The following is a 12,486-nucleotide window of genomic DNA, read 5'->3' on the forward strand; positions in this document are numbered from 1 at the left end:
ATTCGAATGGGAATATCAGTCATTTCTGTCTGATATGAGTCAGTATGGCGTTTAAACACAATTCATGTCGTAACTGCGTCACGGCGGGGTCAAGCCACGATGCAATGTAAGCGCGGGTAGACCTCAGTAATACACTCTGATAAATAGAAATTTATTCACTATTTATTCATGAAGGTAGAACAATATATATAGAACTGTTATAATTACTTAACACAATTTATATTCATATCAAATACATTAATATTTAACGTCATTCATAATTGACTCACAGGGGCAGGGTGCGTTGTTTTGACACATTCCTATGACCACGCCCCCCCCCCCCCCCATTTTTTTAAATCTTAGGCTTACTAATAATGATGGGGGGAACTGTTACTAGTGATAACTTACAATTATTATTTTTTTAAAATTTCATTCTTTAATCTTTATAAAAGTCATGGCCTCTTGAACATGGCCGTCTCGGCAAATCATTGGGAAATACAGGGTCGTCACCCTTTACAAAGGTTATAGAATAAAAAAAGTTAGTTATCACCAGTAACAGTTTCCCCATAAATATTAATAAGCCTGGGATTTTTTAGAAAAAAATGGGAGGGGGGTGCGTGGTCATAGGGATGTGTCAAAACAACGCACCTTGCCCCGGTGAATTGACTGAAATAACCACAGGCATCTGAATCATTGTTTGTCACTAAAATATTGTTTAAAACCATTTTTGGTACATACAATGAGATAAACAACACATCTGAAGATATTTATAGTGTCTTTGATATATATATTTCTTTTTTGTATATCGAAGACACTAAATATCTTCAGATGTGTTGTTTATCTCATTGTATGTACCAAAAATGGTTTTAAACAATATTTTTGTGACAAATAATGATTCAGATGCCTGTGGGAATAACGGTTAAGGGGAAATTACTGCGCTGGAGTCGACAATTTACATTATAGACTTGTTAAACAATGATAACTAGTTTCGAATAATAAAAAAAACTTGAAAATTATTTTCTAATGATGATTGATAAATATATATTTAAATATAGAATATAGATTAATCAAATATATTTTTTGACTAGATAATCTTGATTTAAGTATTTGTTTATTTATTCGAAGATTCTGTTGATATAGAACCCGGAAAAGATGGCCGATATTGATGCGATTCGCGAAGCCAGAAGGCAAAGAATATTAAAAGCATCTGAAAATCGATTGAACAAAGTACTTGGAAATCATGGTAGATAATTTTGTTTCTTTGTTTATGTGTGTAACTTTTAGGTGTAGGTATTTTATGAATAAAGCACAGCACATGTCAGACATTTGCAATGAGTCTAACACTTACAGCATTGCTACATGCTTTTTTTAAAAGCAATTATTTTGACTCTTATTTTATATCTTATACCATTACTGAGCACACAACTGGGTCTGAAAACTGTTTCAAGATAGGCCTTGAAATAACAAATTTACAAGCTTCAGGGATCGTAGTCTAAAATAATAGACGTGTTATACGGGATTCTTCCAATCCCTAACCTTATGAAGGATTTGCCTTATAAAAAAATAAAAAATATACTGTCAACGTACAATTATTTGGACTACAGGGATCAAATTTAACTTTTTTTCATTTACTTCGTAGAAGGTAAATAAGTGGAATTTCCTGCGATCAAAAATCATTTCCAAACCTATTTAAGATACCGGGTACCTTTCTTAGAGGTACCCCATATGATGCCTATTTTGGAGTCATGTTTTTCCATGTGCTAAAAATAGATTTTGTAGCAACACCTAGCAGCTCGAGAATAGCTACTAACAGTCATAAGACTAAAATCATATTGTTATGAAGAAATGTACCCTGACACAAATTTCTCAACAAGATAATCCTAACCACTAAGATCATGTAATTTTATTTCGTTCTCAATCATCTGAATAGATCTGACACTTTGAGGACAAGTGCATCCAATGTGGGGCCCACTCAAATCCATGACTGCCAGAATATTAGCACAGAGCTTCAAATTTGAGCCGGTTTGCATGGTTCCGGCCTTCAGACATACATTTGCTTTTATTATTATTAAATGACATTTCAGGAATTACTACAGAAACTTTCTTGATTATATCTCTAAATTCAAAGTAAGACCTTGTATTGCGCATTTTAAATACTACTGCAAATTTGATGTCACACACATGTATATATGTCATCAATATGAAAGTACATTAAGCATACATGTGATAATTTCTTCGGTCGATTCCGGGACACTCGTCGTAATGTCAACGCACACTAGGGGGGTTCGGGGGCATGCCCCCCCGGAATTTTTTTTAAATGGGGAACGTCTGTGGTGCATTCCATAGCATATCTGGGGCTATTTTAGTCGTTTTTAACGTCGGGAAAATGTACCTATTTTGACTGTCAAGACGTATTTTTTACCTGACATGGTTGTTTTTTTTTCTGCATTTTCTTGAAAAAATAAAACCACCAGATATTTTCCCAGGCTTTAAATGAAGTGCTAACCAGGAGGATATGCAGTCTACTTTCGGTTTCATCAAAACAGGAAATAAACAACTATACGGGCACCTGTTTCCCGCGCTTTTGAGAACATGCGTTACGAAATATTTATTTTTTCATCACATTTAAAACGTTTGCAATTAATGACACACAATATTTTCCAGACGATAAAGAAGATTTTTAAGTCGATGAGCTTTTTTCCGTTTGGAGATGCATATAATTTTGATAGAGACGTGTCAACAATCAGCTGTATAAAGCGATCACGTGACTTACCATGGTCACGTGATTAAAGCACTCTATATAACCGTCTGTAAACCCCATATCGTCAGTTTTATTTCGGCGTAAAAATACGTAAAAATACACACGATAGTTCGGAAACGGTCAAAACACTAAAATTCCTTGTTTTCCGTGTTTTAATTTTGTTTTTTTTTACTCATTTTGTCACTTTCTTTGAACTTACCTTCATGCTCGTTTGTTGGTAAAATGTGTGAAAAATATCAATTCATCAATTAAAAGCTATCATTCATAAGACCAAACAAATCCATATGAAAACAATGAATTAGTATACAAGAACCCTCCCCCACTCGTTAAGCACAACAATAGGCCGATAGATCAATTATCGGGTGATTGACGATGACCTCGACGACACACGTACCAATTAACGGATTAGTGTCAACATGTCCTGTGTTTTACGACCAGTGTCCCGGACAGGCAAAATAGCTGACTTACAATGGTAAAATTAAGATAATCGATTCCGATTCCGAGATTTTTTTTTTCGTTTTTTTTTTTATGACTTTCCGGGACAAACATGCACCCTCCGTGACTCCGTGACAGAGATACGATTTCCGGGACAATCCCGGACGTCCGGGACGTTATCACATGTATGCATTAAGACATTCCATGCATTGTTAAGGTATTAATATTCCAACCATCTTATAGTTTTAGTTGTTATCTTCACACAGACTCTTTATGGAATATAAATAAAGTTTGATATTTCATTTTTGTATTTTTAAACAATTGGGCCTTTTTAAACAGACACTATGAATACACTCCAAACAAGTTGTGACGAAATCTGTTATTGCTACGGAAACATGAGTAAAGTAATTATTGATCATATTAATCCTTTTAAAGCAAGAAGCCTGGGAAGAAATTAAAACCTTTTGAAAAATTCAATTTATTTGGCATATTATAATGACTTTTTGATAACTTTAATGTTCGAAGGCACACTGTGGCTTATATTATGTGTAAAGTGTTGAAACTCTGTGTATTGCAGGTTGTAAACAGAGCATCAATTAATGCTCATCAGTTGAAAGGTCAAGCTGTTTCAGACAAAATAGATGCAATTAATGTTCTTTCTAACGCTCCAGCACAATCTGTATGCAATAACACTGGTTACATAGTTTGTCATAGAACAAAGTTGCATCAGTACGAACATTAAAGATTTAGATAGTTTGGTCCATCAGGTTTTGTCTAATGGTAATGCCTCTTCAGTATTGTTACAATTTATGTGTCATGATAGTAGGCTTTTGCAAGAGTACCTGTACCATTAAGGCAATCCCTCACATTTGCTATGGATTTGTAAAGCAACAAATGATGAGTTTTGGTGCGGTCATGATAGATGAATTATGATGAAACAATACTTTTTATATAACAGGTTCCTTAATTCACCCATGTCTTAAAAACATTAATTAGAATTCCTAACATTATTATAAAAACCCTCATAAATATTGTCCAAATACCTTTTAAAATGAAACTCAACTTGACAGATGGGAAAGAAATGTTCAACTAAGTATGTCAAAACTCATGAACTGTACAACATTGAGCCTATTTTTCAAAAAACATACATACCTGTACAAGGCCATTGAAAAGTATGCTTGCATCCTATATATTGTATTGTGAAGACATTTCCCGTGCAAAATTTCCAAGATGATCTCAAATAAACAAATCTAAGTGACACTTCAAGTAATCTTTAAAGTTTTAGTTTATAAATATTTAGTAATGAAAACATACCATTGTGAAATAGTTCTTCAAATAAAAGGAGAAGGGTAAATATTTTTAGTGTCTAACCCTGTTTGCCCTCCATATATTGATGGAGCTTTCAATGTATTGAATGAAAAGTGCATGTGTCAGACAAGATACATTTACGGCATATTACGAAATAGATAAAAATATTGTGAGGAAATTTGATGTTTAACTGTAACGTAATAGTCTTAACATATATATATATGAAGTGGCGGTGCCATAAGGTACACATCTTGTCTTCGTATGTTTGCTTTGTGAATGTTTCATCTGCTGCATCTACCAAGCAGTTTATTGCTTCTTGGGAAACAAGACATCACAACTTCTTTTGTTTGAAATATTGCTGAAGACTGGCAAACTTTACCAATCAAGCTATAATGCCCAAACGGGCTATAGTTGCCTGCTTGATCAAGTTTTGAAGCAATCATGAGCATCATTAAAAAAAAAGGCAAGATAATGTCATAGCCTTAGCATGCTAGCACTTAACCTTGGCCATTATTCCAAAACTGCTAGCTCTGTGATAAGTGCCACAATATAACAAATATTAAATGGCATATAAATAGTAAGATATATTCGTAGGAATAACTGGCATTATGGCAACTGTCTGGACATCGTACTGATTTTTTTTAATTTACCAATCTTCATACGCAATGAACAATTATTAAATCAAGCAAGTTAAAGTATAAAGTCCACAATAATTTGTAAAATGTTGTGTATTTTTTTAATTGTAGCAGAAACTCTGGATTCTGAGAAACGTTCGGTTGGTCTGTACAAACCAACAATAGAGACTGATCTAGGAGAGCATGGAAGTTCACTCGGAGTAGATGGAACATCTCAAACAAGCGGGACCACTACCGTGACCAGGAGGAGAGTGGGGACCACTGACAATCAGGCAATAGAACAGAAGAACATGGTGAAAATATCACCACTGAAAAGACCAGTTACAGAGAGCAATAACTCTACCTTGAACAATGAATCTCTTAACTCTAGTCGCAGTAGTGCTGATGCAAAGATGATTTTAAAACATTTTGAGTTTCTGCGAATAGTTTTGTCAGTAATGACTGCATATCTCTGTAGGCGTGTACTGGCTACTGGATACGGAATCTTTTACTTTCAGGTAAAAAGATAATATAGAGTTACTAAACCTATGTTAACTGTTTAAATTATGCAAATACTTAATACAACCTGATGTTCCATTTGTCTCGCTGTTGTGTCCCATCCCTTATTTAAAATAATTTTCGGATTTTGAAATAATTTGGCAGTTTGTCGAGTGCCTAGACTACCTAGGTAAAACATCCAAGGTCACCGCTCACCTTGGAACTTGTTCAGATTTACTATATGAGCCTTACTGATGGTAGATGTCCATAGCAGCCATGCATTAAAATCATGTGGCATAAATTACCACCACATGAAGACAGACTAATACCATTGAAGTTGATAATACTCTTATTATTTAAATTTTAGAAATACAGTAGTGTCACTAGTGTATGATGTATTGAAATTAGGGATGCAAATGAATGGCAAAATTGATATTCGAATATTCGGTAATTCTTTCGAACGAATATTCGAATATTCGATAACCAAAAAACATATTGTAAAGTTGTAGTAAACTATTATAATATTCACTAAAGTAATAGCGTGGCATTTTAGCCCTTCTTTGTCGTAACCAATACGCGCGGCAAAACCTGAATGTGACCAAATGAGTCTCTGAAATTCCTCATTGTAGAAAGACAAAAAGTAATACATAATGAACAGAGAAAAGCAAAATATTTTTATTTATATTCTTCTGTCTTCATATTTGTAAACAACGTAAACTTGTGGTCAAATGGCGTCCTGCGCCAATATAAGGAATTTCCATAGTACCAGCAGCCTCGTTCTGGGATTGACCTCTACTAAATAAAACTATGGAAAACCAAACCAACTCGGGAACTAGTGTATTCCTTAATTGGCAAAGGCATTCAAACTAACCGAAAATAATTGATTTTGTGTGTCACTTGTTTTATTAAGCCAGTTATTGTTAAATTACAGGGTATTTTTATGGTTCCCGACAATATGTCCCTAAATGACATATGACGCGTGTTTAGAGTATCACATTCACACCTCTGGCAGTATTGGCCAGTGGTTGTAAAAACAAAACTAACAAACTTTAAACAAAACAACAGAGCTATAGGCAAAAGGTTTATTATTATATTTATTCGACAACAAAACATAGAATATTCGAATACCGATTTTGACATTCGAATACCAAACCTTTGATCAAATATTCGAATATTCGTTTGCATCCCTAATTGAAATTATGGAACCTATGATCTAAGAGTATAATTGAATGAATATATGAGTTTCTGATTAATTAAAAACTACACATGGTTTCTAAAAACTCACAAAGAGATCACTTAAAGAAATTCTAAACCATATACTTTCTTTTACTTGTATATATATACCATTATCTTTTGTTTATTTCAGTCAGTTGTTCTGCCATTTCTGTGTTTGGAAGCCGCATTCTTCATGTTCAAACATAAAGTATTGCATGTAAGTCATTATCATTTACATTGACCTACTTAATATTTTTGCATTTTCTCACTCTGCAAAAAAAAAGGAATATAGCGTGGCCTTAAAAAAAACAAATGTGTTAAACAAATTTATCAGTATCATACCAGGGTAGTTATGAATTCCTTGTGCCTGACATGTTTTTGTAATCATTGTCTACAGAGATATTGTAGGGGAAAATAAAGTTCAGGAAATCAGGATTTATCCTCAAATCCGTTTTGAGACCTTTCAATTTCAGATCTTACATTTGTTAAGTTTGTGTTTTTGCTTGAAATTTGCATTCAAAATACAAGTTGAAGTACCTTGAATTATAAAGGAATGGCTTTCATATCAATTTTAACAGGGATCTAAACCACTTAACATTGCTTGGGGCTTAAACTCATTCTCAAACTTAATTTTCAGGATTGGGATTTTGGTCTATTATCATACCTGTTACAGCATATTATAAACATTCCTGAAGGCTAAATGTGGTGGAGTGAACATAGCTTGTTGTCAGTTGATGTGAAGCCACATTAGGAGCATGGTACTTGTTGAAAGCCATAAATTCATTTGGCTATTATTGATTATATTCTAAAAATTACAGAATAATGAATTTCTCATATTTCCCCCAGAACGTGACCCTGCCACATAAGTCGTCAATGCTGGTTGGTCTAGTGCTGCTGTGCGGGATCAAGCCGGGCATCATGCACTCCTACAACCAGGTGATGGGATACGTCACCGCCGCGTCAGAGGACTTTGCCATGTTCTTCTTTGCTTTTATGATGGCCAACTGTTTTATAACATAAAGATTGATGGTGGTTGAAGTTTCCTTGTGTTCCTTATACTATGAAATGAGAATCATTGTGTGATCTGAGGACTACCATCCCGTTTTAGTGCTTCAAGTCCTGATCTTTCTTTATGATTTCCACATTATTGTGTTTGCATAATTTAACTAGAGTGTTCATTATCCCAGTTTCTACAAACTTTTCCTTAAACATTTTGTTGTTATTTATATCTACTAGTCCCATGATGGTGTTAATTAATTAGATTTTCAGAATGTTATTAGTTCAGCTTAATGGTGGTCTTTACTCAGTCTCATTGTAAGAATTCTTTGGACACTGGGTTGAACCTGGTTTAATGTTCATGTGATAAGAAATTTGAAAAATCTAATGATTGTAATGGTTTTTTTTATAGTTGTTCAAGACAAAGTATATATCGGAGGTGCTACAAATGACATACTCTGGATCTGGAATAAGATACTTCCTGGAGACTTAACATACTACTAGAAAGTACAATTGTATACATAAATCAATAAACAAAACCTGTAAAATTTTAATTATGATGTACAACTGTGACTATGGGCTATTCCAGTAAAACATATAACCCCGGGGGGGAGGCAATTATTTAAACAGTATAAAGGTGGGTGTCTTCGCTTATTTGGACCCCACAAGGGTAAATTTGCATCTGTAGGATGGTGGCATAATTTAAAAGTGCCTTATATGTTTAAATGGAATAGCCCTAAAGCTAAGTACATATCTTATATCAATTAAGAACTAACATCACATGACCCTTGTCAATGGTTACCTATAATATGTTTCATAATCAGAAGCATGTCTATCATTTTGGTGCTTCTTGTGTTCACAATGTATTGAGCAGCTGTTCATGGAGTGTAACTCTTAATTAAAGACCTATAGGTCCTTTAATGGCTTTATTGCATATAGATATATTTAAGTCAGTAAGGTTGTGATTCACATGTTTTATTGACAAATGTTCACTGTGATACTCACAGAAACGCACTTTGTGATTTATTTATTACATATTGAAATAGCATTGCAATTAAATCATATTGTCACAAACTTGTTAAATAATTTTCAAGAGTGGTATGTTGATTTTTTTTTATCTTTAATGATATAACAGAACGTAACAGACAGTTTAATAGACTTATTTGATTGAACATCGCCTTAATAAACATAGTTAAAAAAGTATATTCATGTCATGTATCTAAACACAAAATAAACATATAATTTTTTTTTTTTAAATGTATGTCACTGTCTAAAGCGACAACATTTAATTTTTATTTCAGCTTGTTAATATTGGCAGTGAGAAAAAAAATCTGAACTACTTAACATGTACCAAGTTGTATTATAAATAAATGAGTTACATACAACAAATGCTTCTTTAATTTATTTACAAACATAATGTCAGGGTTAGAGTTAGGTTTAGAAACTGATGGACATAAAATACAGATGGATTTACCTAGTAAAATCATCTTGTATACAAGTTTTACATAACTCACAATATCATGGACAAATACTTATGAAGTGATATTCATCCTCTTATGTCCCTACTGTTAAAACATTTTCTATCACTCCAACATGCATTTATATTATCCTTTACAGGGTTAATTAGACCTGTACACTATCGGTGATGGTTTATATTGTCCTTGAGTTTGTGTTCATAGCTATGAAGCAAGAATATGACCTTTACCCTGAGACTGGCATTATGCAATAAATATGCGAATTTAATATCTGTTTTGTATTTATGTGAAAAGCAAAATAAGTCAGAATTTTCACACAAGGAGGGCGCTTCGACATTTTCAATAATATACTACATGGTTCCAATTCGACCTTAGATCATACAATTACCCACAGCCCACAAACTTAGTTCTAATCTAGGTTCACCAAATTCCAGGCCTGGTATCAGCTTATTTATTTCTAATATTGCTGAATGGGATACAGAAATTATTACCGGTTATATCATTGTAGAATGTGTGTTTTTTGTAAAAAAAATAATGCAAAAGAATTAAAGACATTCTTGGTAGCGTTCTGAAGAAACAGAACTCAAAAAATATTCAAGATATTAAAACAAAACTTGCTGCTCATGCTGTCACACAGACAATCTTTACACCTACATTATATATGAAGGCAAAATCTTACGATTTTGATCTCTGTCCTCATTTGCCACTTGTTCAATACAATCGATACACCTATGTAAAGCAAAAAATCCTGGGTTTTTTATCTCTGTTTACATTTGTACTTGTTTGACACAGACAGTCTTTACACCTATATTAAGGCAAAATCTTGTGGTTCTGATCTGGTTAATGTTTGCCCCTTGTTCGACACAGACAATCTTTACACCTATATTTAGGCAAAATCTTGTGGTTTTGATCTCCGTCAACGTTTGCCCTTGGTTTGACTGGAAAAAAACAAGAGCGTTCGCATTGGCTTTGTTGTGCTTTTGATCAGATCTTATGGAGTTTGATTAAGTCATCCTTAGATCTTTTTACTTCTGGGACTTTTATCTGGACTATTAAAAGAACTAGGAGACTTCTCCTCACCCTGGCTTCGGCGTCTGTGTCTGCATCAGTGCTTGGTTAAAGTTTTATTCTTAGGGCAAGTTGGCATTTTCCCTTTTAACTCCAATCACTTCATTCTTCATACAGTTGTTCAGGACCATCACACAATGAAGGTACATAACTCCTTAAATTATGGCTACTGATTGACTTAGCAAATTAGGTTAAAGTTTTAGGGCACATTGTTTCTGGTTTAAGTTTTAGGACAAGTTGGAATTTTTACTATGAAATTTTATACCCTTCACTCAATTGACTGAATACTTCACAATTGACCTTCTTGCAATTATGTTACATAACACCATTTCATCTTAAATACAAATTATGGCCACCAATTGACTTTCGAAATTGTAGGGCACATTGTGTTTCGCTTGAAATTTATGGACAAGTTGAATTTTTCGCTAATTATTTCCATACCCTTTATTCAAATGACTTAATACTTCAAACAGTTGGTAACTGCCATTTCAAAATTAGGTTACATACCTCCATAATAACACTTATTGCCAATTATTGTCCTTGATTGATTTAGGGTAGATTCGACATATGGTGACCAAACTTTATGTAAAGGAGTGTGTATGGATACTTGTTTTCATGGAATTGGTTTGGGGCCCCTAGGATCAAGGTTACTGTTACTGAAAATAGAAAAATTGTTGATACTGAATAACCTGAGTGAGGGACATATTGCAACCAAACTTGGTATATAGCAAGTGTTTATGGATACTTTTCATTGGAATGCATTTTGGGTCCAGTATGGCCAAGGTCTCTGTTACTAAAAATAGCAAAAACGGTTGGTACTGAATAACATTGGGTAGAAAAGACGTATTGTGATCAAACTTGGTATGTAGGAATAGTTCATGTAGAACTTGCATTTTAGGCCACAGGATCAAAATCAAGGTTGTTACTAAAATAGAAAAAAAAGATCAAACTGCATCTCACAACGAAGGCTGAAGGTCTTCTGTCAATCATTGACATTGCGAAATTATAACCCACCAGAGGCAACTTCTGGTGGCATGTAACTGCCTTAAGATAACCTGTTAACTTTCGCAAATTGGTTTGTGTTAAGCACTTAATTTTCCAAATAAATATCTAGCTAACTAGTTAATATTCACGTTACTTCTTTGGTAATATAAATATCATATGACTAAAAACAGGATTGGAAGTGCCCAGAACTGCCATCTACTACCTTTTTTTAGCTGTACAACATTAACAGGTCATCTAGCTATGGTCTGCGAATTCTGCTTAATAAGTAAGTTACTAACTGGTTAATGTAATAAGATTCATTCACTTATCTATTACTTAAAACGAGGATTTTGAAAAAAATCCTTATTCAAGTCTCTAAGACGTTTGTGACCCCCAGGGAAGGACTAGTTTTAACCTCAGGGGCATAAATTGTACAATCTTGATAGAAAACCACTAAATGACGCCTTAATAAAAAATCAAGGGTCAGCGCTTAATGGTTTCAGGCAAATAAAAAATCAATTTACTAAGATGAGGCCACAAGTTACTTAGAACTTTGTGGCCTCAATTTACTAAGTAATGGCCTCAATTTACTTAGTGGTAGCCACAATTTACTTAGTTGTGGTCACAATATAAATAACGTGTTGCGGATGTAACCTCTGTGCCTGCGTAAAAACATAAAACCAACTGCACAACCAAACAAGAGGCCCAAGAGGGCCTATGCTCTACTGGCTTGGTTCTTGTGGTCATTTTCAATCCAGAGCATGTACATATGAGTAATAGGCAACAAATATGTTTGTGTTTGGGTAAGCTGAAAATGCTGCACGTTCAGCATCTGAGGGCAGAAAGTGTTGTAAGCAGATAAGCTGCATGACCTATTTCAATAAGTGCCACAACAAGCTCCACAACAAATATCAAAGATATGGACCTTGTGGTTTGAAACAAGGAAGATTTTGAAAATATTTCTTAAATAAGTCTCTAGGAAACTTGTTACCCCCGGGGCAGTGCCAGTTTTGACCCAAGGGGAATAATTTGAACAACCATGGTAGTGGACCACTAAATTAAGCCTTGTTCAAAATAGCAAGTATCTGCATAGCTACTTCAGACAAAAAGGTTTTTAACATTTCCCAATTTAAGTATACCAAACCTGTAAACC

At 34.1% G+C, this 12,486-nt stretch overlaps 1 protein-coding gene across 1 annotated transcript; it reads left to right on the forward strand.

The window, feature by feature from the left end:
• The first annotated feature begins 1,130 nt into the window (after positions 1–1,130).
• LOC128243873 (uncharacterized) lies at positions 1,131–9,536 on the forward strand. Its single transcript, XM_052961858.1, has 4 exons — positions 1,131–1,222; positions 5,230–5,615; positions 6,962–7,027; positions 7,657–9,536. Exons 1-4 carry the CDS (start codon positions 1,132–1,134, stop codon positions 7,828–7,830), a joined length of 717 nt encoding a protein of 238 aa, XP_052817818.1. The 5' UTR covers position 1,131; the 3' UTR covers positions 7,831–9,536.
• Positions 9,537–12,486: the final 2,950 nt, after the last annotated feature.

The sequence above is a fragment of the Mya arenaria genome, chromosome 2, assembly GCF_026914265.1.
Source record: "Mya arenaria isolate MELC-2E11 chromosome 2, ASM2691426v1".
Taxonomy (NCBI): Eukaryota; Metazoa; Mollusca; class Bivalvia; order Myida; family Myidae; genus Mya; species Mya arenaria.

What these genes read in the sequence shown, in the direction of transcription:
- LOC128243873 (XM_052961858.1), top strand. Translation starts at nt 1,132, where the DNA reads ATGGCCGATATTGATGCGATTCGCGAAGCCAGAAGGCAAAGAATATTA. An exon ending in CAAAGTACTTGGAAATCATG is followed by an intron (nt 1,223 to 5,229) that starts GTAGATAATTTT and finishes TTTTAATTGTAG; the next exon opens with CAGAAACTCTGGATTCTGAG. An exon ending in TCAAACATAAAGTATTGCAT is followed by an intron (nt 7,028 to 7,656) that starts GTAAGTCATTAT and finishes TATTTCCCCCAG; the next exon opens with AACGTGACCCTGCCACATAA.